General features: G+C 44.5%; 1 protein-coding gene and 1 long non-coding RNA gene across 5 annotated transcripts in view; both read left to right on the top strand.

Moving 5' to 3' along the window:
- Nucleotides 1–19,412, top strand: part of LOC147631731 (uncharacterized) — a 42,036-nt gene extending 22,624 nt beyond the window's left edge. For 3 of the 4 annotated variants that reach the window (XM_086808258.1, XM_086808257.1, XM_086808256.1), the window contains 4 exons: nt 17,702–17,820; nt 17,916–17,987; nt 18,086–18,253; nt 18,424–19,412. In XM_086808258.1, the coding sequence (XP_086664384.1) occupies nt 17,702–17,820; nt 17,916–17,987; nt 18,086–18,253; nt 18,424–18,864 (800 nt within the window). In that variant the 3' untranslated portion in view covers nt 18,865–19,412. The remainder of the gene's footprint in view (nt 1–17,701; nt 17,821–17,915; nt 17,988–18,085; nt 18,254–18,423) is intronic. The other variant, XM_086808259.1, reaches the window with a different exon arrangement.
- A 2,078-nt stretch (nt 19,413–21,490) lies between these two features.
- On the top strand, nt 21,491–24,230 carry LOC147631730 (uncharacterized). Its single transcript, XR_015267258.1, has 2 exons — nt 21,491–22,169; nt 24,041–24,230. It is a non-coding gene; the product is annotated as an uncharacterized LOC147631730 (long non-coding RNA).
- The last annotated feature ends 2,491 nt before the right edge of the window (nt 24,231–26,721 follow it).

Genomic DNA, 26,721 nt, shown 5'->3' with positions numbered 1-26,721 from the left:
GTCTCTGGTCGCCTATGTGCAGTGCTGGTTACTGGTCGACTGTGTGACCAGTCGTAGGCGAATGGTGGCCTATGCAGGTTAGTCAGCGCAGCAGCAGCCAGCGCACCAACAAAGTGCTACTAGGCGAAGGCAGCATAGCGAGCGAAGGCGAACAGCGTGGGGCGAAACACAAGTGAGGGTCGTGAGGCGAAGACTAACGCTGCTGGCGGAGACAGCGAAGGCGTATAGCTAGGCGAAGCCGTAAGGGAGTCAGCGACGGCGAAATGGATGGCGCCCCCTCTGCCAAAGACACCACTGCTTTTCACTCTCCGAGCCGAGTCGGAAGTTCATCCTGCCGCGCAAGCTGCCCATTACCAAATCTCTCGCATACAAACACGGGCTAAGATGGAACCCTTTATCATCAAGATTAATCTTGCGTGCATCAAGCACTGATTTTGGAGCTGATAATCGCAACAGTCAACCGGAGAAGTTCCAGGTGGAGAAACAGTGGAATACTGATGAGCAGTGAAGCAGCATCTCTCTTTGCCCATGTCTTGGGCTGCTCTCTTTGAGGATACTCATGCCTGAGGAGTCCCTCATCTGCATCAAATTTTTGCAGAGCAGCACCAAATTCATCACCCCCCTTTCCTGCAACAGAAAATCAGAAATCAAGGTATTTGCCTCAATTTTTTTTTTGGGGGATTTGCAATTGAGCAGGTGCAATCATTAATTGAGCAAATACAGGCGCCGAATTGCTCAATTTTTTGAGCAAAATTGGCAAAATTGGGTGACATTGGTCACAATCAGGATCAATTTGCAAGAAATTGGTCAAATCAGGATCAATTTGCAGGAAATTGGATGTCGAAATTTGGGGCTTTTGATGTAATTGTGCAATTAAGCACTCATACATGCTGTATGATGTGAAAAATCGCACATTTGGGCAAAATTGCAGCAAATTGCAGCAAATTGCAGTGCAAATCAAGGGGCTTTTGTGCCGATTTGGTTGATTTGCATGCAGGCAATCGCATTTGATGCTGTGAATAATGCATTGATGCCTTACAAGCACTCAATGTGCCTGTAAATCAAGGGGCTTTCATGTATTGGATGTATATGTGGCCAGGGGGAAGCATCGTGAACACTCTGGATGCCTTCATGTGCGCCAATGTACCATGCATGATCAGAAATTGATCTCAAATCAAGGGGCTTTTCAAGTTTGTATGCTTGTTGAGCTTGGCAAAGCAGCAGGCAAGACATTTATGCCTTGAATCCTCAGAAATCAGCTTGCAGTCAAGGGGCTTTTGCCCAATTTCTGTTCGGAACTGTTGTATGCAGTGTTCGGGACTGTTAAAGTCTGATTTTCACTCATTTGGACAGCCAGGAGAGCATTTATTGCTATTGTACCTGCTGGTACAGATTTGGCACAGCTTTGTGCATGTTTTGGCATGGCTGTACACTGTTTTGAGTGACCAAAAGGTTCAATTTCAGCTGTTGAAATTGCCGGTACAGGTTTGGTACATCATTGGTGAGCACTTGGTACTGCTGTACAGTACTTTGGAAGGGCAAAAGAGCACATTTAAGGTGCTGTCTAAAATCTGCAGCAACCAAATTTTGGTGTTTTCATCACATAAAGTGGGAGAAAAGTTGCATTCTTGCTTCCGCAGTGGGAGATAAAGCTTGGGAGAACATTTGTGAGCACTTTGTGTGCTCTGGGTGCAGTGTTTGCACATTTGCAGGGAGTCAGGCATTAAAGGTTGCATATTGCTATGGCAACCACAGGTGAGAGCTCTTCATTGCTTCACATCAAGAAGCTTGAAGGCTCGCAGAATTATGATATTTGGCAAACCCAGTGCTACAATGTGTTGCTCCAGAAAAAGCAGCACAAGCCTATCAAAGAAAGGGGTGTGATGCCCGCTTCTCTTACTGCTGAAGAGTGGGAAGATATGGATGAGCTGGCAAGATCTACTATCATGTTGTCTGTGTCAGACTCATTACTTTTCAGCATTCGTGAAGAGAAGACAGCTTGGGGAATGTGGCAGAGATTGCAGGACTTGTATGCCCAAAAAAGTGCCTCAAGCAAAGTGTATTGGTTGAAGAAACTCATAGGTCTTCAGATGAAGGAAGGGGCATCTATGACAGCCCATCTCAATGAGTTTAATGGTATTGTCAGCCAAGTCATTAATCAAAAGTTGGCAATGGACGATGAGTTCAAAGCCACTTTTTTGTTATGCACTTTGCTAGAGAGTTGGGACACATTCAGGACAGCCACTAGCAATTCGAATGCTATGCTGTCATATGCAGATGTTGAGGGTGCTCTTCTTCAAGAAGAGATGAACAGGAAAAACAACTCTGTTGGAAAGTCCAATGCAATGAATGCACGTGGGAGATCCCAGCAAAGGGGGAAAAGCCAAGAAAGGGGAAGGAGCAAGTCTCGCTCCAAAAAGGATTTGGAATGCCATTATTGTGGCAAGAAGGGACACATTAAAAAGCAATGCTACAAATGGAAAAATGATCAAAAAGAAAAGGGAAAAGGCAAAGACAAAGAGAAAGATGAAGCCAAAGATGTAAAGCCAAAGGGCAAAAGTGGAGTCAAGATTGAAGAAATCAATGTGTCACATGCAGGTGGCAGTGAGGATGAGGTCCTCTTTACGTCTTCACTTGATGCCCATTCACTTCTTACAGGTGGTCATGGTATGCACTCATGGATCATTGATTCAGGTGCCTCCTTTCATGTCACAGGTTGCAGAGACTTGTTTGTCAGGTACACTGCTGGCAATGAAGGAGTGGTTTATTTGGGTGATAACCATGCATGCAAGATACTTGGCAGAGGTGATGTGAGGCTTGTGGTTTCAGATGGCTCACAGCTTATGCTCCATGATGTCAGGCATGTGCCTGAGATCAAGAAGAATCTGCTTTCTACTGGACAGCTTGATGATGCTGATTATGTTACCACATTTGGTAGTGGAAAGTGGAAAATTAGTAAGGGCTCACTGGTTGTTGCCAGAGGCTCTAAGGTGGACACTCTTTACTTTATGCATGCAGGTGTTTGTCACCATGCTAATGTAAATGCAACCGAGCTGCCGGAAATCTCTATGTGGCATAGCCGGTTGGGACACATGAGTGTCAAAGGAATGGAGCAATTGTCTCGTTTGGGTTACTTGCCTTCTCTAAAGTTTTCAAGTTTTCAGTTTTGTGAGCATTGTATATATGGTAGGCAACTACAGTGCCCCCACAAGAAAGCTCTTGGACAGAAAGATGCTCAGTTAGAGCTTGTGCATACAGATGTATGTGAGATGCCTTAGCTTTCTTTGGGAGGGGCAAAATATTTTGTGTCTTTTATAGATGATGCCACACGCAAGGTGTGGGTTTATCCTCTTCGTTTGAAGAGTGATACATTCTCAGTGTTTGAGAAGTTTGTTGCTCTTGTTGAGAATCAAACTGGCAAAACACTGAAGGCTTTGCGTTCCGACAATGGTGGAGAGTATACGTCCAAACAGTTTCAGGACTTTTGTGATGCTAAAGGCATCAAGAGGGAGCTCTCTACTCCTTATGATCCTCCACAAAACGGGACAGCAGAGAGGATGAACAGGACCATACAGGAGAAGGTCCGTTCTATGTTGTCACATGCTGCATTACCTCATGGTTTTTGGGCTGAAGCTGTTATGACAGCCGTTCACCTTATAAACAGGTCACCTAACACGAGGCTTGGTGGGAAAGTGCCAGAAGAAGTATGGACAGGGAAGCCTCCGTCATACAAGCACTTGAGAGTGTTTGGTTGCGTTGCGTACGTGCACATACGCAGGGAAATGCGCACCAAACTTGATCCTAAGTCTCATAAATGCATATTCCTAGGATATGGTGACAGAGGTGAAATGGGGTATAGACTTTGGGATCCCATGAATAGAAAGATCATACGCAGCAATGATGTCATTTTTGATGAAACATGCATGTATAAGGAGCCTGCAAGGCAACAGGAGCCTGGCAGAGTCATCTTTGATGATGATGGACATCATGGACAACAACAAAGGGCTGTAAATCAGCCATTACAGCAGGAAAACCAGCCCTTAAATGGTGCTGAAAATGGTCCACATGGACAGCCAGAGATGGCAGAAGATATCCCTATGGATATACCACAGTTAGAGGAGATACCGGGCATGATTTTTCAGCCTTATGGCATGGAACAGGAGCCACCAATGGGTGATATGCAGGCTGGACAGCAACCTGCAAATGATGGTCATTGGGTACGGAGGTCCACAAGACCCTCCAGAGCCCCTGACAGGTTTGTTCCAGGGGTTGACTACTTGATGCTCACTGACTGTGGGGAGCCCTCATGTTATAAAGAGGCTTTACAGAGGGCAGACAAGGCTCTTTGGGAGCGTGCCATGAAGTCAGAGATGGATTCTCTGCATAAAAATGGAACTTGGATGTTGGTGCCTTTGCCTGCAGGCAAGAAGGTTTTGCCATGCAAGTGGGTATACAGGCTCAAAGTTGCACCAGATGCAAAGCCAAGATACAAAGCCAGGTTAGTGGCTAAGGGCTTCAAGCAGGAATATGGTGTGGACTTTGATGAGATCTTCTCTCCAGTGGTCAAAATGACCACACTTAGAGCTGTGTTGGCTTTGGTTGCGCATGATGATCTGGACTTGATTCAGATGGATGTGAAGATTGCTTTTCTTCACGGTGATCTCCATGAGGAGATATATATGCAGCAGCCAGAGGGTTATGCAGTAAGTGGAAAGGAGAAGCTTGTATGCAAGCTGAAAAAGAGTCTTTATGGGCTCAAACAGGCACCAAGGGAATGGTATCATAAATTTGATACATTCATGAAATCTCAGAAATTCAGGAGAAGTGACATAGATCACTGCTTGTACACCAAGAAAGCTTTGGATGGCAGTCTATTGATTCTCATTTTGTATGTTGATGATATGTTGATTGCCGGGAAATCTCGTAAAGAGATGGATGCCTTGAAGAAGAGGCTGCATGAGACCTTTGACATGAAGGATCTGGGTGATGCAAATCACATCTTGGGTATGCGGATACTTCGGGACAGAAATCAGCATGTGTTGTATTTGTCTCAGAAGGAATATATTGGCAAAGTTTTGCAGAGGTTCAATATGGAAGGGGGGAAGAAGGCTAGTACTCCTTTGCCTCCATATGTGAAACTCAGTGCTATGGACAGCCCACAGTCAGATAGAGACAGGGCTGATATGGCCAAGATTCCGTATGCTTCAGCTTGTGGCAGTCTCATGTATGCCATGGTTGCTACTAGGCCGGACATTGCATTTGCAGTGGGAGTGGTTTCTAGATACATGGCCAACCCTGGCAAGAAGCATTGGGAAGCAGTGAAAGGTGTCATGAGATACCTGAAAGGCACACAGGATTTGTGCATTTGCTTTGGCAAACAGGATGCATTAGTGCATGGTTACACGGATTCGGATTATGCCGGTCATCCAGATAACCGGAAGTCTACTACCGGTTATGTATTTACATTCACAGGAGGTGCTGTGTCATGGATATCCAGGATGCAGAAGTGCACTGCCTTATCTACTACAGAGGCCGAGTATATTGCAGCCACAGAGGCTTGCAAGGAGGCATTATGGCTATCTCGGTTAGTGGTTGATTTGGGTTATACAGGGGATATTCCATTGTTGCATTGTGACAGTCAGAGTGCCATCCAGTTGGCAAAGAATCCTGTCTTTCATGCAAAGACGAAGCATGTGGATGTGAAGTATCACTTCATCAGAGAGGTGATAGAGAACAAGCAAATTCAGCTTGTTAAGATTCATACGGATGACAACCCGGCTGATCTGCTGACGAAGAGTTTGCCTCCGGAGCGGTTTGCTCATTGCAGACACTTGATGGGCATTGGATGAGGCCATTTTCAGCCTTGATATGGCCTTGTATATTATCATGTACATGCTGATTTTTTCTTTTCCTTTACTTAAGGGCACTTTGCCAGTGGGAGGTTGTTGGGGTAAAGGCGTTATGCCCACCCTTATAGTGTGTACAAGCCCATAAGTTATAGTACATAGTACACTTAGTACTTTTAATGTACTAAGTGCACTATGTGTACTAGTGCAATATACATGTGTGATAGGGGAGTCACACACTCATGCTTTTCATGAGTTGACTTATCCCCACAACTCTCTCTCTCTCTCTCTCCCTTGCTTCTCTGTGTATGTCTCCCATGAATGAACTCTAACCCTAATTCTGGTTTTCTCCCCATCATGCAGGTCACCATTTAGGAATGTCGATTTTACATCCATCTGGTACACGGGCCACCTCTGAGAAGAAGCAAGGGCAAGAACGGTCCGAATCGTGGTCATCCGCGTTGTCGGTGCAAAGGTATCCTCGTAGTCGATGCCTGGCCGCTGAGCATAACCCTTAGCCACGAGCCTGGCTTTGTGTTTGTCCACCGACCCATGAGCCGCGTACTTGGTCTTAAAGACCCATTTGACACCAATGACTGACCGCTTCGACGGCCTCGGTACCAACTCCCAAGTGTTGTTCTTCTCGATGGCGTAAAGTTCCACCTGCATGGCTTCCCTCCAAGTATCCTGTGAAAGGGCTTCCTTTATGGAAGTGGGCTCTTTATCCCGCATGATACGAGACATAAGAGCATAGTTCACCTGAAGAAGCTCCGCCGTGTTGCTTTTATCTCGAACTCGATGTGATCTTCGAGGGCCGTCCTCTGTGGTCCACTCGGAGGGTAGCTCCGTGACACCTGACTCCCGAAGGGTGTCCATCAACCACCTAGGTACTCGAACAGATTGTGGAGCCTCCTGTGGTCGCGGGGGCTCAACTCCAGCTACGGGCTCAACCTCCTGTGATGACTGAGGTGGATCAACTGGAGTGGTAGACTGGGAATCATCATCAGACTCTGGATCTCTAAGAAGTGGCGGCTCCTTGACAGTGGATGCTGGAACATGCTTGTCAAAGACCACATCCCGGCTCACAACAATCTCGTTCCTCTCTGGATCATACAACCTGTATCCCTTGGAAAGAGAGTTATACCCCACAAATACCAGCTTGCGGGACTTGGAGTCAAGCTTCCCCCTCTGCTTCTTCGGAATATGTACATACGCGTCACTCCCAAAGACACGGAAGTGCGAGACATCGGGTTTCCTGCCAAAATATGCCTCAAATGGGGTCATATGGGGTACAGAAGTCGTCGGAGAGCGGTTTATGGTATAGACAGCTGTTGCCACAGCCTCACCCCAAAGTGGACGAGGAAGATCTCGATGCTTCAGCATGGTCCTCGCCATCTCAACCACAGTCCTGTTCTTACGTTCAACAACTCCATTCTCCGAAGGCGATCCGGTATTGGCCGATTCCCTCTTGATGCCATGATCTGCACAAAACCGAAAGAATACAGTCGAGGAGAATTCCCCTCCTTTGTCAGCCCTGAGAGTCTTGACCTGAAATCCAGACTCTTTCTCCACCATCACGTGCCAATCCTTGAACCGAGCAAAAGCCTGGTCCTTCTGTGAAAGAAAGTAGACCCACGTGAATCTGGTACAATCATCAACAAGCAGCATGAAGTAGAGAGATCCTCCCAAGGATGGTATCTGCTGTGGTCCACACAAGTCAGTGTGAATCAACTCCAAAGGTTTCGAAGCCCGCCTGGAAGTCTGCTTCGGAAAGGATTCCCTGTGCTGCTTACCACGTATGCAAGAACTGTAGCGTCCTTGCCTACTACCAACATCTGGCAAGCCAACCACCATCTGGTCCCGGAAGGCGCGCCGCAAAGCATCCACATTTAAGTGGCCAAAATGAAAGTGCCACAAATCTCTGACTTGAAAGCCTGTCAGTGAGGAGAGTGCAGAGAGCTTGTAGATGCCGTTCTCCACACCGCCTTCCCAAACAACTTTGCCTGTCTCACGGTCTCTCAGAGCAACTGAATGCTCCTCAAATTCCACCCGAAAGCCAGTCTTGCATCATGCACTGACAAAAGATGAAAGCCCAGAGCAGGGACATAAAGAACACGGGAAGCATGCTTGCTCCCCTTGCCGTCGGGAATGATCTCCATCCGGCCCTCACTATGTATCGGAATAGTGGAGTTATCGCCAATAAAGATACGACGTGACTGCCGTTTCAGATCCAGGAAGAAGTCACGGGATGGAGTCATGTGCCTAGAAGCACCACTGTCGAGAATCCATTCCCGTGTATCCTTTGCGGTGAAGCCAACTGCCTCCTCGCTCGAAGACGATGAATCATCGGAGTCCACCATCTCCAAGTGCACAAATGCCGGAGTCTTCGCAGCTGAGGCTGAGGAATCAGCACTCTTCCCTGTCCGCTTAGGACACTTCCTCCAGAAGTGGCCTTTCTCGCCACAATCATTACATGATCTTTCGGCCTTCAGCTTCTCTCGATCTGGATCAGGCTTCTTCTCGGAAGACTTCTCTGGTGAAGCCTTCCCTTTGCCCTTGTTGGTATTACGGCCTTTCGACCGTTGGCCAGTTAAGGCCTCCGGACCTCCGGCGTGAGGAGGGTTCGTGAAACGTTCCTCCTGGTCCAGGACCATTGGCACAAGCTCCTCCCAAGTAATGGTGCTGAGCCTGCCACTAGTGATCAACGAGGAATAGAAAGCAGAATACTGACAGGCAAGTGGGAAAGTAACGTGATGGCCATATCTTCGGATGATATCTCTTTCCCAGCTTGAAGGACTTCCTGCTGAAGGGCCTGCAGCTTGTTAATGTGCTCCAGCTTGTTAATGTGCTCCCGCATCGTCGAAGACTTTGCAGGGTTCATAACCCGCATCTGCACTTCCAAGGATATCCGCTTCATGGGTGACACCCTGTTGTACAAAGAAGCCAAGTGCTCCCATATGCCTCTCGCCAGCGTCATGTGCTTCACATAGTTGATCACCTGTGGTGTGCAATTGAGGAATATAAACGACCGGACCCTGGCGTTGACACGGTCCCACATTTGTGCCTGTGCCTCTCGGTCCTTCCTCGTCGATAATAACTCCCCTTCCTCAGCTTCCGGCCTTGGCACCCCTTTGATAATAAAATCAGCAAGATCATATGACTCCAGAACTGACTCCATCATGACCTTCCAGATGCCATAATTGGACCCGTCCAACTACCGATCCACTGGGAACGTGGGGAGAGTCGGAATCTTCACGTGCTTCTCAGCCATCTCGAGTAAATCCGCCATCTCGGAGAGTAACCTGAAAGGGTGGGTGGGTGGGAAAAATCTTAAAATCAGAAAATATGCAAGTGGCTGTCCAGCCCCTCTGCCCGCCTTCCTCTTGCACCTTCACTTCCCATTCAGCCCGAAACAGTCCACCGATCAGCAACCTGTTGCTCCCCCTCTTGCTCAGAAAAACGCCCAAGATCTCCTAGAGCCTAGGGCTCTAATACCATGTCAGAATATGCAGCGGAAATGATATCCAAACTTGGGTAGACAAGAGCAAGTAGACTGTAGAAAATAATCAGCACAAGAAACACAGAGAGATGTGTGTAAACTCTTCTCTATACACAAGATCCCGAAGATACTGAATGAGAAAGTGGAGGAGGATGGGGGGCAATATATACAAGCCCATGAGGGCAGTCGGCCAGCTCTAGAAGGGGCCCACGACTGAATAAATGTCCACCACTGCTGATATTAGCAGTCGGCCAGCATCAGATGCCCCACGCCTGGACAGAACAAGTCGGCCAGCACTCCTGCAGCCCACGACTGATACAGATGCAGTCGGCCAGCTTCAGAGTGCTCCTGGCATCAACTGGCAGCCCTCCAGCCACTAGGAAAAAATGGGAAAAATAGGGAAAAATACGGCGAGTGTGGAAAAATGATATACGGGCGGGCACACCCACAACAGAGGCCCTGGTGTATACAAATAGACAGGAGATGACTTCTAATAGGAACGTGGCCTGGTTCTCCCCAATGAGCTTTGCTCCCAAATTCTATGGTGAGTCAAACCTTCACTGGCTCTGAGAAGCTTTGAGAGCGCGGTTAACAACACCACACAGGGAAATATACTGACCACACCGGAAGAACATTCCTGAGCATGGTTTGCATATACATGCTTTGCTCCTGCACTACACAACTTAAAGAATTCTGTGAATTTTAATTAACAAATTTCAGAATTACACAAATGAGAAAACATGAGGGCACCTGATACGGTGAGTACAATCCAGGTACAACAGGTAGCGGGTACAATCAGGATTTCAGGTGCTTCACACGTGTGGAGGTACAACCAGCCAAGTACTATGCAGGTCCTGTACTTACAGCAAGTACATCAGGTACATCAAGTGCTTCACACGTGTGTGGGTACAACCAGCCAAGTACTATGCAGGTACTGTACTTGCAATAGGTACAGCAGATACATTAAATGCTTCACACGTGCAGGTACAACAGGTACTCTTTGTACAGCTGGTACAGTGGGTTCAGCAGGCAGGTACAGTCAGGTACATCAGGGGCAGCAGGTACACCAAATGATGTTAATGGAATGGCCAACAACAGGGCTGGATATAGGTGTTGATGCAGCAGCCGGCAGATTCAAGAGCAACAGCCACAGTTGCATTTTTGCAGGCGGGTGCAATACAGCAGTGGTAAAGCAGGTACAGTAGAGCTGTGTGGCGGGTACAACATGGCTGCAAAGCGGGTACAGCACGGCTGTAAGGCGGGTACAGCAGGGCTGCAAAATGTGTACAGTACGGTTGTAAGGCGGGTACAGTAGGGCTGCAAAGCGGGTACAGTATGGTTGTAAGGCGGGTGCAATTCAGCAAGCCTTAGGCGGGTACAACACGTACAGGTACGAGGCAGCCGGCCAGTACTAGGAGTGAAAAGGAGAGAGAAAACCACCAACCTCACACGTGGGACAAAGTACTAAAAGAAAAATGTTTCATGCAAAGCCTTTATCAACAGCCGGCCAGTACTAGGAGTGTGAGAGAGAGAGAAAACCACCAACCTCACACGTGGGACAAAGTACTAAAAGAAAAATGTTTCATGCAAAGCCTTTATCAAAGGTTATAAAACCTTAATACCCATTTAATACTATGGGCACCCACACTAGAAAATGTCCAGCCCTTCTTTTAAATGTGTGTGAACACATTGCCTTATAAATATTAAGGTCGGCTATAGTTTATGGATTTTACATTTTAAAAGGGCCAAAATAGTAATACTTACCACCTGTTCAAATGCCACACCACCAAGTCAGCAAACAGCATTCCACGGTACACTGGGGGCGTCCCCGTCCAGTGTACTGGTACGGCATAACAGGTAGACACACGCAAACAAGTCATGCAAAAACAAATTTATGCATGCAGGCATAAATGCATGTGCACAAATAATGGACGAAATCTCCCTTTCATGAAACTTGTACAAGAGGTTCTTGTCGAGCACAAAACTAGCGCGACAAATATAAATAAATATGTCTTGGTCTTCCTATGGAGTGACAGTCCCATAGGTAAGACACCATCCTGGCCATACACGGGTGGCACCAACAGGCTCCCGTCCATACAGCACGAAGCAAATCATACACGGGTGACACGAAACTTGTTCCCGTCCATGTGACGCAGCACTGGTCGCACACGGGTGGCACTGATCTGGCTCCCGTCCATGTGACACCATAAAACTGGCCCTTTCACATGGGACACTGGCCTGGCCCATTTGAACATGGCACAAATCTGGCCGCTCTATGGAGTGACAGTCCCATAGAAGTGGCTCCAGAAATGGAGATGGACCAAATGGTGACAATATGTCCTTCCATATAGCCACAGCTTGCATGTAACCCCGAAAAGACTACAACCTGTTCACATGAATCCGAAGACATGCTTTCCACATGAAACCAAAGACCTGTATCCAATAAACCAAAGACTTGTATCCCATAAACCATAGGCCTGTTTCCTCGATACCAAAGTCCTGTTTCCTCTCGAAAACCAATGTCCTGTTTCCATGACAGATATACCATCAAATCACGGTTGCCAAAACCCAAAGAGAGAAAGATAGAGGACGTGTCAAGCAATTCGTGAATACACATAAGTCCAAGACGAAGAGTAACAACACATCTCTTCCAAGAATATCATCCTGTGCATCTTAGCTTGATCCTCCGTATCCAAATCAGAGCTCGCAATCCATGACGAGAGAGAGAGAGAGAGAGAGAGAGAGAGAGAGAGAGAGGGGAAAATAGAGAACTCTCTGACGGAGGTGTTGATGATCTGGCAGACGGTGAGAGCGATCATGGAGGTGTTGTTGGGGCTGAACTGTGCTTGGACGATAACCTCACGGTTGTAGATGATGGGACGGTTAGCGCGCTACTGAATGGCTGAGGGCCCCTCGAAGCCGTAGACGTAGATGCCCCGCAGGAGCTCGTCCCGGATACCCATTGCGTCGAAGCTGCTGTACATCTTCATGCCCAGCTTATCTCATAGGCCATGCCATCGTCGTCCATCGGTGCCCTGCCTCCGCCACCACTTGAGACCATTGCTTCGCCTGGCTGCTTTCACACAGGCAGCTGCCACCAACATATGGCCTGCTATATGTTGCAGAAGATCACCCACTTGGCTGCTTCCACACACGTAGCCGCCACCCGATGCTCCCTGCAGTCGAGCCTAGGGCACAACACTTCTTGCCAAAAACCAAGAGAAGTGCCACACGCCACCATGCTCCTGGAGCCAGCCCACGTGAGAGAGAGTACATTCAGGCTACGATCGCCAAGATGATGCGCCACCATATGACACTCGACGATGACCCACACGCCGAATCTCCGCCACCCTGCGCCTTTAATAAAGATGTGATTTCGCTTTTTCTCCAAAAAGCCAAAAGCAAATAATAAAAATGCATACTTCCATAAAAATAATATTTTAAATCATCTAAGGTTTAAAAACCTTATAAACTTTAAAATCCTCTTTTGTCCCTTTGACACTTGGGTTGGCCACACATATGGGTTTCCTTTTCATATCCAAACTGATGCCGTTCACACTGTCCATCTCGTGCCCGTGCCCACCTGCTTGTTGTCGAGAGAAAAACACAAGGTCGCAACAATGACTGTCATCATCCCATTCTATTTCCGGAGTCCCTCTATCATCCTTCCTAGTCTAGCAACCTTTTCACTGAACACCCGGCCCTCATCTCCAAATCCACTCTTTGGCCGGGATGCGGCAACAGGATCTCGTTTTGCTCCTTCTGGATTTCGAGAAAGCCTACGATAGAGTTGATTGGGGCTTTCTGGAGGGCATGATGTACCGAAATGGGTTTTCCACTGGAGTGGATCCATGGTGTTTCTGGACTTTACTCTGCCTCTCATAGTTAGGTTCTCATTCAAGGAGCCAGAGGTGACAGATTTCCCCTTTCTCGCTTGGTCTGGCAGGGCTGCCCACTAGCGCCCTACCTCTTTCTATTCGTTGTCGAGGCTATGAGCAGTTTTTCTCTCAGCTTAGGAGACTAGGTTCGAAGGATTGCACCTCCCCATCCGTACTCAAGAGGAGCTGCTAGACTTCGAATTTGTAGATGACACTGCAACATACTTATCCGGAATTTGGGGAATCTCCAAGATTTACCGAGGTGATAGAGATCTTCTATTGCACATTAGGAGCGCAGATCAATTGGCACAAGTCGTGTGGTTTTTGGGTTCCGTTCGGACTTGGCGTCCATTCGAGGCTTTCTAGTGGATCCCGAGGGGCACTTCAGTCCGTTATCTTGGATGCCAAGTGGGCATCGATATCTTCCTAGAGAAACAACTAGCCCCTCTTCTTTTGAGCATTCGGAAGAAGCTCTTGTATTGGAGTTCAGTGAGACTTCCTTAGCCGGCCAAGTGGTGGTGGCGAACCAAGTTCTTTTGGCCACCATGTGGTATATTACTTCTTGTTGGGCCTTCTACCGGGCCTGCATTGGTCAGGTTCAACAGTCCATCCGCAATTTTCTGTGGGCGGGCAGCGATGGGAGGCTTGCTCGGGTCAAGGGGGCATGGAGAGTGATCATATAGCCGTGCCACAGAGGGGTCCTAGGCATCATCAACCGAGCCATTCACAGCCGTGCCTTGTCGGGCAAGTTGATTGTTAGAGGACTTCTCCTAGGCGGTGAGCCTTGGAAGGAATTCTTCTTGGCTAGGATTTCAGCCTATACTCTGAGCCTAGGGGGCCCTTGCCGCAGAGCACTAGGTGGATCTTCACGGAGATGTGGGCTTGTGGCATTCGCCCAGCTTTTGAGGAAAGATTTGCCGCCAGCCTACTATGAGCTTGGGATCACCTTAGGCCGGCCCTCCAACAATCAGTTCTGGTAGCCTCCAAGGAGCGTCTTCGGTAGCCCCTGATTTGGAACCCCTTGATCCGTTTACCTAGTGGCCATGTGCTAGGGGTTTAGCCGCATGTATCCTGGGGAGCGTTGAGCACAGGACTTGCTAGATCCCTTGGAGACTGGCTTGCATTCAAAGAGCTTCCCCTAGAGGCTCAGGAGGAGAGAGGCCTGAGTAGGATTTAGGGCAGAGACAAACTCAGCTTTGACATCGACTATGTTATTTCTCCGGAGTGGCTGACCCTATCCCTAACCCTACTCCCCCGTAGTGGCTGAGATTGGTTACCAGGCATGATATTCTCTTGGCAGTCCGTGGCGCTGATGAGAGTTGTGCCTTGCTCACTTTTTCGATTAGACCTCATGGTAGATTAGAGAGATCAAAGCCTCTCTTTGATGACTTCAATGGATGCCCCTTACAAAGGGTGAGGGTGATTGGATTTCATGCACATGAGTGGCACATTGATCCCCCTCTGGCCAAAGTGGCTAGGGAGAGACTCTGGTGTTTATGGATCTGGGAGAGCCGGCCCATCATGCATCTCTTGTGGGACTTGGGAGAGTGGACTTGGCGTGATTCTGCAGACTCTGGGTACCCAGTTTCCTGCTACACCGCACGGGCTAGGCCGTAGGATCCAGATGCCAGAGGTCGAGGGCACTCCGGCAGTAGTAGGACATAGGCAGTCTCAGGGCCTCTCACAACGTTTTCTCTCATATTTTTGGAAGAGGTGGTGGAACAATTTTCAACCTCAGAAGATCACCCTCTTTTTTGGTTGCCGGCACATAAGAGTTTGGCGGTTGACATGTGGTTGGCAATTGGCAGCAAACCAACAGCATGTACGAGGTGTGGCCACCCCCAAGAGTCTCAGTGACGTTGTCTTTGGGATTGCCCGAAGGCTCAACAGCTTTGGCAGCGGATTCTCTGCATCTACGTGATGGACAAGACCTTTACCCGTACTATTACATTCGGCCCTGTTGCTTGGGCCATTGAGGCTGAGGTTTTCATGGCTTATGAGGAGGAAGGTGGGGGACTAGCCCTTCAGGTCTCTCACCTTCACATTTCTACAGTGCGAGTTCTAGTCCCATCTACTAATCACTTGACTCTTGGTTCGTGCTAGAGATGGGAGATTTGTAACAGCATTGCAGCATGGTGCATTGGAGAGCTTGATGCAGCGATGTCATCGAAGACACCCACACTCTGCCTGCGAAGTCCATCAGGAGCATCTGGCTCAACATCATTCATACCCTCCGCAGAGCCAGTGGGGGAAGCTGCAAGGTGGTTCTGACCGTATGCAGAAGCGTCGGGAAGCCTTCTTGAGGCTTTGGCAACCTGGCCCTTTTCTCACAAATAGAGGTGGTGAGCCCACTTGTCACTACAGACCACTTGTGTGGCTATTCCCTCCCCCACCCCTTGTATGAGGTAGCCTTCTCCTCATAGAGCGGCCAGCCGAAGGAGAAGTGCATCCTTCTTCCCCTTTGTTCTTGGTCCTCGCTCCATATATGGAGGCGAGTTTGTATTTAGCCTTTCGAGGCTGTTTTTTTGTTAACTAATAGAAGGATCTTGTTTCTGGGAAAATAAAAAAGAATCCTTTGGCTAGAAAGATATATGTAATGTGTGTAGGAATAATGGAAGAATAGGTGTTGCTGGGAACAATCCTCCGAGCAGGTGACGGCATGGTGCCTTGGTGGTGTTCCCACCACAACAGCGCAGCATCCGTCAAGGCCGTGCTGCAGACCAAATGGAACTAAAAAACATGAAAACCAGTTGCTTCCACCAACATTGCTGCCATCTTGTGGGTCTGGTTGGTGATGTGACTTCACTGTCCATGTTCCCGTCAAACTTGGGAGGCTTGGGAAGCTTCAACAACTGAGCTTGTTCCTCACTAGGCATGGAGAAAAAGCTCTGTAACCGAGTAGCCCCACGATGTTGTGTTGGGGAAGGAGAGCGGGAACTATCTAGTGGAGAAGGGCTCCGTGAAGGAGACCACCAGCAACATAATCTCTCTTGCCGATGCTCAGATTGCATGTAAACATGGCCAACCTCACCTTAATTGAGGATGAGGATCTTGAGATCAAACTTGCGAGACTCAAAGTTGGGATATCTACTTTAGGCAGGCTTGTTTCGAGTATTGCTTTACTAGATATGGGTGCAAGTCACAACTTGCTCTCATATGAGACGTGGGAGTCATTGGGTAGACTAGACCTTGAGCCTACTAATGGCAAGATGCAAGGTGTTCATTCATGTTTAGGTAAGGCTCAAGGGATTTTAAAGTTAAATATTTCCATGAAAAATAGTCTTTTGGCTGGGAAGATATATGTAATGCCTAAAGTTTAATATTTAGGTGTTGCTGGGAAGAAGTTGGATTTGTGCAAGTAATGATTGCTTGATTGGGAGCAGTGCTCGTCTGATAGCCCTACCAGCTGTTCAACGGGAGCTGGCAGCTCCACACCCGGCTTAGAGTCATTGCCATGCTGTGAATGATGAACTTGAGCCGATGCCAAATGTGGAGTGGCAGATGGCAGGGGGCCATGTTCATCCGGTCAAGCTGGTTGGATAGGGCTGCAAGCTGCGCCTTGCTGGCCATCATAGCTGCGAGCTGTTCTGTATCCATCATCTAGGGACCGCAGATTAATGAGAGAACCCAAATAAAACCTTTCCAAAACCTGACCTTGTGCACTCCTAAACCTAAGGGCTCTACCCTATACAGGCAGTCATGCACACGAATGCCAGAAAAGAAAAATTTGCAGGTTCCCTAGGCTCTGATACCATGTGGTACTCTTGTGCGTAAGTGCAAGTGAACGAATAGGGAGATAGAGAGACACATGCACAACACACAAGTACCCCAAAACTACTGTATATTTATGGACAAGAAAATGTATTGCAACTGTTTCTCAAGCACAAAATGAAACTCTGAATGTGGTTGTAACCAATGGCTTTAGGCCCAGACATCTCGGAAAATGTGAGATGGGGAGGTGAAATACCGAAAGCCCCTATTTGGGGGGGGGGGGGGGTGTTGTGTGGGGAGGGGACAGTTGGCCTGCTCTACAACTTTCTCCAAGAAGGTTTTCACACATGTTAATGCTGCCGACCACCCTTGTATGCTGCTTGACTGCCCATGCACTGCCCGACTGCCCTGTATGCTCCCTGACCAGCCACGTGGCTGCCCATAGCTAGGCGCCTTGGACATGGGCCCTGATAATATGCAGGAGTGTCACAGCAGTGGAGTTGATAGTAGAGGACCGAACTATTAGGTACCCTACAACATTTTAAATAATGTGGGAAATTTTGAATTTGGTCATTAATCTAAGGTGAAATTGTGATGCTCTCTTGAAAACAAGGGAGTGGATCTTCTTATGGAACGGTCTTGATTGCATGCTGTTCATATCAACATGCTTGCACTGTCGTGCTTTGACTTTTATGCCTCAAAAAGATATGTATGAGGGAGACAGCTTGCCAGGGCTTAGACGTGCTATGTTTTTGAGTGTGCAACAGGATTTGGGGATGGTGCAGATGATGAAAAGCAACTACAAGCAGGAGTTCCAGCAGTTCTCCCATCAGCTGTTATGGAATATGTAGTGCCACATACACAACTCGAACTTGGACATTCTATGGTGTGGAATGATATAATGTTAAAAACATTTCAAAAGGGATTGTTTAACTCGATTTCTTTGATCTTGTATTGATTTGATTGTGTTCGTACTATCAGGCTCCTGCTGGTTATCCATATGCCGATCCCTACTTTGGCGGAATGGTCGCCGCATATGGTGCCCAGGCAATGGTTTGTGTAGATACCTCATCTATCATTTGTATCCTTGTGTTTGAACATGAAACCCTTGGCCATAGCTGAAATTGTCTTTGGTTTTACTAATTTTCTAGATCCATCCTCACATCCTTGGCATTCATCAAAGCCGTATGCCCCTTCCTTCAGAGATCACCGAGGAGGAGCCTGTCTATGTGAATGCCAAACAGTATAATGGCATCATGAGACGCAGGCAATCTCGAGCCAAGGCCGAATCTGAAAACAAACTTGTGAAATCACGGAAGGTGTGCGTGCATCACTCTAAATTGATGTATTTTTATTCCAATCCCAGTGTTGTAAAAGGTATACTATGCATGGAGTGCCATTAGTTGCCTTCTTAGTCTAGCTGTCACCTTCTAAGTGCTATTAGTTACCTTCTGGCAAGGTCTAGGCTGTAATAAGTTCTTTATGGCAGCCTTACCTACATGAATCACGGCATCTGCACGCAATGAGGAGAGCGAGAGGCTGTGGAGGACGTTTTTTGAACACGAAGGCAGATGATTCAAATGCTAACTCAGATAGTACTAGGTCCTTGGAAGAGCAATCTTCACAAGAGGGCACTACTCCCAATTCCAAAAAAACAGGGCAAACAGATGAAGGGTTCAAGAGCTGTGCCATGCAGACGGTTCGAGGTATGGCCGATGGTGGCAGGGGGCAGTCCATCATCAGTGGAGCGAGCTATTCACCTGGTATGCTTAACCATGGCGGTCATGCGATGGTTCAAGGGGATCAAAATCAGGCAGCCCATGTTTCTTCCTTTCAACTTAATTCAGGGGTGGATGATGAGGGCAACTCTGGGCAAAATGGAGGCATCATGGCTAAAAGAACACAGAAGAGAGCCGTTGCAATGCAGTAAGGGTTCTTGTGGATCTGCTTCTTTCTGTGGGGCGACAACACGATAGCTTTGACAGACATGAATGATGAATGGTTTCATAGCTATGTTGGTCATGTCTGGGCCCAAGTGTTCGTGTTTGTTCTTCACCACATGTAAGCTGTCGGGCGGTACCTGCAGTTGGAACAGGACACCTGGACAGGGTTAGGTGATTTGTTCATCAGCTAAGGGTACTAAAGTAGGCGTTAATCACCTGGCTGTGTTCGTATGATGATGAGGCAATTCATTCTTGGCTTTTCATTTTAGACACATCTTAAAAACTCCTCAAAATTTTGGATCCATGTAGTCGTGAAGTCTCCTCTCCTCGTATATACCAAGATCAATGACTTTGAATGCACGGATAAGAGCAAACACTTTGCTGACACGGCTATATCATCTGTCATCGTTAATGGGCGGGGGTAAAAGCTTCTGTACAGCAATTCTATTCTATCTACCTTATGTAATCAAGAAAAATGTTCGTATAATGTATGTGTGTTGTAAGGATGATGGAGTAAGGTTCAACATTTGTTCTATGAATGGTTTCATGCTGATGTGTGGGGCAGGCATCACGATTGGCGGTGTTGGCTACTCTCATTTAGGGTGTGGGTCATGTTGTTTTAACTGCTAAGATAATTGTGAGCCAAACATTGGCCTTGAAGCGAGGTAGTATTTCAATCCGACTATATGTATGCATGAATATCATTTGCAAGCTCCATGTTAACTTTGCCAATGTTATGAAAAGCAATGTCAACCTTGGACAGCAAACCCACTTGGAAGACTAATAGTGGATAAACTTCAAGAATGCTCTGCTCAAGGTTCATAGCGTTGTAAGTGCTGTGATAGGAAATGTGTAAGGTCAGGCCCAAAATTTGTAAAAAAAATATTGTAAAAAATGTCCCTTTTTATGGGGTTCAAGGAGCTTGCCTTGTAATTTCAACTACTGGTAGCTATCTTCTTTTTTTGGAAAACCAAGACCTTGCCCAACCAAACCCCTCAAGAATGGACAAGGTAGACTTGATAATCATCCTAGGTACAGAGAACGACGAGGCCTTGGTGGAGCTAAGGAGCCCTTTAAAGTTGATATTGGGATAAATAAACACCATTTTTATTTTTAATTTATTGGTAATGATTTTGTTCCTCTTTTATAAATACGAGTCTTCTCCTATGAGAATCCATCATGCATGTGCATCTCTATAGAAAAGAGTTGATAAAAGAGTTGTGTGGTGGTCTGCTCCATTGAAGGCTTCTTGATGATTTGCATACATAAGTAGAGAGAGAGAGAGAGAGAGAGAGAGAGATTTTGATTCTGATTCATGTCTTACAAAATATTACAAAAAGTCTAGAAGTTGATGGCAAATTGGCATGGATTTAAAATAAGATATATACACAAAATCATACAATAAAAAGGGGAGGAGTTGTGGATACTTAGATAACTTAATTGGGCTACACAAATGCCTTTACAGCTGTGTCTCATTATCTTGTCCGTCTATGTACTATGTATGAGGCATTATCTCTCCAATTTTATTATGTTCCAAATAACACTATTTAGTTTGAGCCATTAAGCATCTAGTCTCTTATACTCTACTTGCAATACCACTCTTACTCATTGTGCACAATTATGCAGTGACCATGGCTTCCATGGAGTTTCCCTAAAACTGTATTTGAACAATGGCATTAAAAACAATATAAAAACACTCTCGCTTTTCATAATCCCCATTCCACAAACTATGAATGAAAGCTTTCTTATCTACAAGCTTCACTAAGGAACAAGTGCAATAATATTTCAATTAGCTTGCAAAAAATAATATGGTAGTAGCACAAGGTAAAGTAGTTGACAAAAAACATTGGGATTTTTAATCCTTAACTCATAGGTTTTTAAACCCACAAATAGAATTGCATGCACACATGTGCATGCATTTACCCTTAACTCATCAGTTTTTCAACCCTCGCATGCACACATGCATAAAATTACATACATACATGTGTGTGTGCATGTGCGCGTGCGCGTGCGCATGTGTATGTATGTATATTTATATGTGTACAAAAAAAAAGTGTGTACACGTGTATGTGTGTGTGTGTGTGTGTGTATACATACATGTATGTATGTATAAATACATACATATGTACATACATACACACACATATATATATGTATGTATGTATGTATGCACCATAGGTTTTTTAGCCCTCACAAAGACATGCATGCACATACGCATAAAATTAAATACATACATACATACATATGTATATATATGTGTGTGTGTACGCACGCACATGTGTGTGTATGTTTGTGTATTTATATATGTCTATGGGGATATGTGTGTGTGTGTGTGTTTGTGTATACATACTTATGTGTATATGTATGTATACACATAAATATATACATACATACATACACGCACACACTATACATACATATATACGCACACATATATGTGTGTATACACACAGACATGTGTATACATACATACATATGCGCGCACACACACATTTTATTTGATTGTGCTTATGAGCAAGTTACCTTAAAGGGTTTCTTTGATACTCTAAAGGGTTGATGCTTGATTATTTAACCCAAAACTGGGTTATTATCGGGCTAATGTGAATACCTGGCTTACCTACTTCCTCGATGCTATGTTCACCTACCTCCCATTTCTGGGTGAGTCTCTGTTCACCGATTATAGCCCTTGGAGTGTACTGTGCTACCTCTTCATCTCAGCCTGCACAGCTCCAAATCTGGTATCCACTACCACTGTGGGGATCGGTTTTAAAACTGGGACCGTGGCTTCACTTGATTAGGGTTAGCTGTTAAGGTGCTGGTTCATGCATACATGATTGTGAGTACTATTTAAGCTTCGAGGCTGCCTTATGGTTTAGGTAGAGTGCTCCTCTACTAGTAAATTTTTTCCTACATGTTGGAAAGCATGGTGACTGTTAATGGGTACTGATTTAAAATTGGTAGACACTCCTTAATAAGTTTTCAATACTGTTCTGAATGGTTTTGGCAACCACTCTTATGTCTCTGTCTATACCTATGAATGGCTTGGTAACCCAAATTTTGGGGACACTAATGACACCTCTGATCCAGGAACTGTGTTTATAATGAATACTTTGTGTGGTGTAGGCAATTATTATGCAGTATTAAACTCAGATGGGTGTAGGCACTTATTATGCTGAACCACTCTTGGACTTTCTAACTGGGACCTGTACTTTCACTGTGCTGGTTGTAATCCTGCAGATAAAAACTATATTTGGAAGTGATTGGACTGATGTTGACACTTTTTTGATTAAGGGTATGATTACACATTTGAAAGGACTGGTAATTTTTTGATTAGTGAGTTTATCTCCACTAGTACTCTTCTGCCCTAATGTTGGTATACAGTTCAGATATGAGAAGGCTTTTTTGTAATTGAATGATTCAAATAATGGGGTGTTGAAATGTATGATGGTTGCCAGCTGATGTTACCTGTTAAAGAAAAAATTTAATCTTACTACTACTCTGAATAATCTGTTAACCCAATGTTTGATTAGGACTGGCTTTTAGAACATTTGCAATTAGGATAGCAATGGTAATCAATACATTGATAATGGTTTGTGAATGGATCCAATGGTTTGTATAAAGACTTAACAATATGCCCACAGCTCCTAAATACGTTTAATATGAAATAAAATGGGATTACTCTGACAGAGCCTAACCTAAACTACTGATTACTGTTTTGCTGTAATACCCTGGTTCTTGAGGATTGTTGTCTGGGGCTTTACATCTGGTGGTACCTTGACATGGTTTGGTTTCTGGGCAGCATATGGTGATTTCTGATCTGGTTATAATGGGAGCAGTGGCTAACATGGCTGATCAGTAAAAAGATCTCTCAGATTTCTGGAATTTATTTAGCAGATCTGAGTTGTATATGCTTGCTATAATAGATTGGCATATTACTAAAAGTGACTGGCTTGTTGTTTGTTCCATTGATAATGGTTCTGCTGTTGCCTCTAATCCCTTCCATTGGATAAACTGATGTGAACAGTCACTATCCAATTTTGGATTAAAACTGGTCAAGTTTCACATAATGGTTTAACATAACAGTCCCTTGCTTGTGACAACATAGAGTGATGTTGCACAGGCTTAAATCTAGGTTCTGCTATTTGTGGTCAATATGATGGGTCATGTGTAACACTCCTAGAGCTCACAACAAAACTCCTATAAGATACTTGCATGGTTGTAACCTCTTGGGTATCAGCAATAAGAGCATATGTTATATGTTTCTTTTTGGACCATACATGGTTAGGACTTGATGCTGATTATAGATTGAACTCTTTTTGGTGATTGGTGATGGATGCATGTGACTGGATAATTTTATCTGCTCTCTACTAGGATAGGAACTTGTTGCCTAGATCTGATGAGAGTAAACAGGTAGCCTATTTCGACAAAAAACAGATCTTGTAAATCATGTATTATGGTTGAATAAGGCTGGCTGCTTTGTTGATCAATGATCCATTAAAGCCCAACCTGCTAATCTGGGCTTTATATACTGGTTTAATGTGGTAGGCATCAAGAGAACTGCCTAGTGATATTTAACCCAACTAGTATGGTTGTCTGAATATTTGGTCAACTATCTAGTTGTAGTCATTACTCCAGGTAGTGCAGACAACTTTCTGATCAAACACTAGATGAGTAATTATATACATTACAGAGCTGGGTTTTGAGGTGAAAACTAGCTGGTTGCTGGCTTATTCCTACCCTGTTACTGAATTTATGCCCTCTACATGCTTTATCCAGCTTACTGTGATTAAAAGCTTTTATGAGTATTTGATTAGATGTCATGTTGGTATGTCTAATTATAATCTATAATACTGTTGGTATGACTAACAATTCATGCTCTGTTAAAAATTAAGCTAATATATATATAAATTATATTTCAAGATTAGATATGCTTGGTTTGATTAACAAGAGGGATTGACCTTGTACTGTTATTTACACACACACTTTTTATTTGATTCACCTTGTACTGTTATTCACACACATTTTATTTTACTTGTTTTGTTAAACTTAGAATTGGACCTAAAAGATGGTGACCTCGATAACAAGTAGGGGGTGTCCTTGACACGTGCCTTCCAACATTAATGTGAATTGTACTAACAATTGGCTTTTTGTTGATGGTGGCAGGTAACAGACTCCTCCTTTCCATTCTTGCTAGCTCCAGTTCTGCTGACTCTTCTTTCAAGATTTCTACTGTGGCCTAGTGATCTACTTGCCCTAGTTGTAACCTTTGTTTGTTCATGATTCCAATTGTATCACTGGTCTTGCTTATCATTTTTGTATAATCTTGCATTTAAATTTATGAGACCTTTTGATTCATCATGGACTCTGGTTAGGATAGTATTTTAGGGCCCAAACACACACACACACACACACACACACACACACACACATATATATGTATGCATGTATGTATGTATGTATATGTGTGTGTATGTATACATACACACACATACACACGCGCACACACACATGTATATATATATACATACATATGTAATGTATGTATGTATATATATATATATATATATATATTCATTTTCCTTGTGCCTTAGATCTTCAATCTCAAGATGGATTTCTCCACTGTGGTTGATTTATGGTGCATACTACACTTACGTAAATATGTATATATTTGTGTGTGTGTGTGTGTGTATGTATGTGTATACATACATACATAAATACATATACATGTATGTATGTATGTATGTACACACACACACACACATATATATATATCGAAAAAAGGAGATATATATATATATGTATACATATATCTAAATATATAGATTTACACACACACACACACACACACACACACACACACACACACATATGTACGTACGTACATACATGTTTGTATATACATATGTACATACATACATACGTACTATAAGATACCTTCCGTATCGCTCCTTCTTTCGAGGGAGGGAGGGATCTCATTGGTAAGTAACATCCCAAGCTTTCTATGAAGATCGCCCAATCGGGAGCTAATCTTTGACTATCCGATATACAAATACATTCATGGTCTTGGGAGTCTTACCTAATATTTACCTATATTTTACTTGGAAAGCCTACCGGACTAGTTGGCCATCCTACCACCCACTTTCGAGATTTGGAATACTAGTATTTGTGAGATTTTTTAATTACTAAGCATGTTGTTAATAAAGATGTTTCATAGAATAAGGTTCCTTAATTTAATTTCCTTCAATGGCTCCTTTATTCCTTAATGCCAACAAATCATTAAAAAAAATACATTTATAATCATGAAGTTGAATTAAAACACAATCTGGAAAAACATCCTTCGGTGGATTGAATTACATACAATCTAGGCATTGCGATTGTCGTGTGGCGATAAATTATCACATGTTAGTAAGGCGAAATGTTCCCTCGCTCGCCTACACTAACATGAAACCTATCAAGCTCCATCTGCAATCCCAGAAGAAACCCTCACCTTGTCCTATATCTGAGGCACGATCCTCTATATATATGTGTGTATATGCATGACCTGAACTATCCATCACATCATCATGTGCAATTCCTTGTATGTGTAGGATTCTCCAAGATAAGAATATGATCAATAGGATCATCATAAATGTCACCATTGAGGACAGACAATGTATCCACACATGAGATATAAACGGAATCGTCATCCAAAAAATCCTTAATCTTGGAATCTCTAAGGTCATTGTTCTGTTGAAGTAAGCCCATAATGCATCTAAGAAAATATCTAAGTCAAATGTGAAACTCTCTAGATCCATATGAATAATCATGTGTCTCCTATGAAATCTCACCTTAGTAAAAGCAACACTATCCTCATGCACTATACCTAATTGCTTAAACACATAGACTATATCCAAGTGAGCACTGTGCTGCCAGGTACACTATAAAGGCTAGGAATAGTGGTATTGTGAACATCTCTACATGCGAATGCCTTAGAAGAATAGCCTCTCCTATCTAGCATAAGGAGCTCATGTTTATGCCCATAAGTATCCCAAGAACCCACATGTGAAGTATCATTAAACTCGTTTGCTATATTGAATGTATCACTAATCAAATGCACACTATCTTCTAAAATGCTCCCACGATCAACTAATATATTCACATGATCCGTAGGAAGGAAGATAGGCATAGAAATATCAATGTTGGATGTGCTCGCTTTGTGCTGATACCAATGCAATGAAGGGACCTAGGGGTTTGTGCTCATTAGCATACATGGAGTACACACATGCTCCACTCATCCTAGGGAGTAGCACCTAAACATGGAAAGACTACCATGAATCAGTCCCATGAAAGCTTGGGCATAAGCTCTAAGAAGACAAGATGTCTTATCATATCAAATGATGGTGAAAGAGGTGATAAAAGGTACGATAACCTAGACCAAGATGACTTATATAGTGTTGCATCATTTCACACTGGCTAATCAATATGACCATGCCTCCAAACCTATGCTCAAGGCACCCAAGGTCCATGTGGCTAGGCCTATATCCATACATGTACATGTGCATATATAATTGCTTCATTACACACACACACACACACACACAAATGTATATATATATATATATATATATATATATATATATATATATATATAACTATATAGTTATATATATAACTATATAACTATATAGTTATATATATAACTATATAACTATATATAACTATATATATATATAGTTATATATATATATCCTCGAAACCTATGCTTAAGGCACCCAAGGTCCATGTGGCTAGGCCTATATCCATACATGTACATGTGCATATATAATTGCTTGTGTGTGTGTGCGTGTATATATATATATATATAT

This window comes from Cibotium barometz, chromosome 14, assembly GCF_041138505.1.
Source record: "Cibotium barometz isolate CiBa-2024 chromosome 14, ASM4113850v1, whole genome shotgun sequence".
Taxonomy (NCBI): domain Eukaryota; kingdom Viridiplantae; phylum Streptophyta; class Polypodiopsida; order Cyatheales; family Cibotiaceae; genus Cibotium; species Cibotium barometz.
This window is presented reverse-complemented; position numbering and strand designations above follow the sequence as displayed.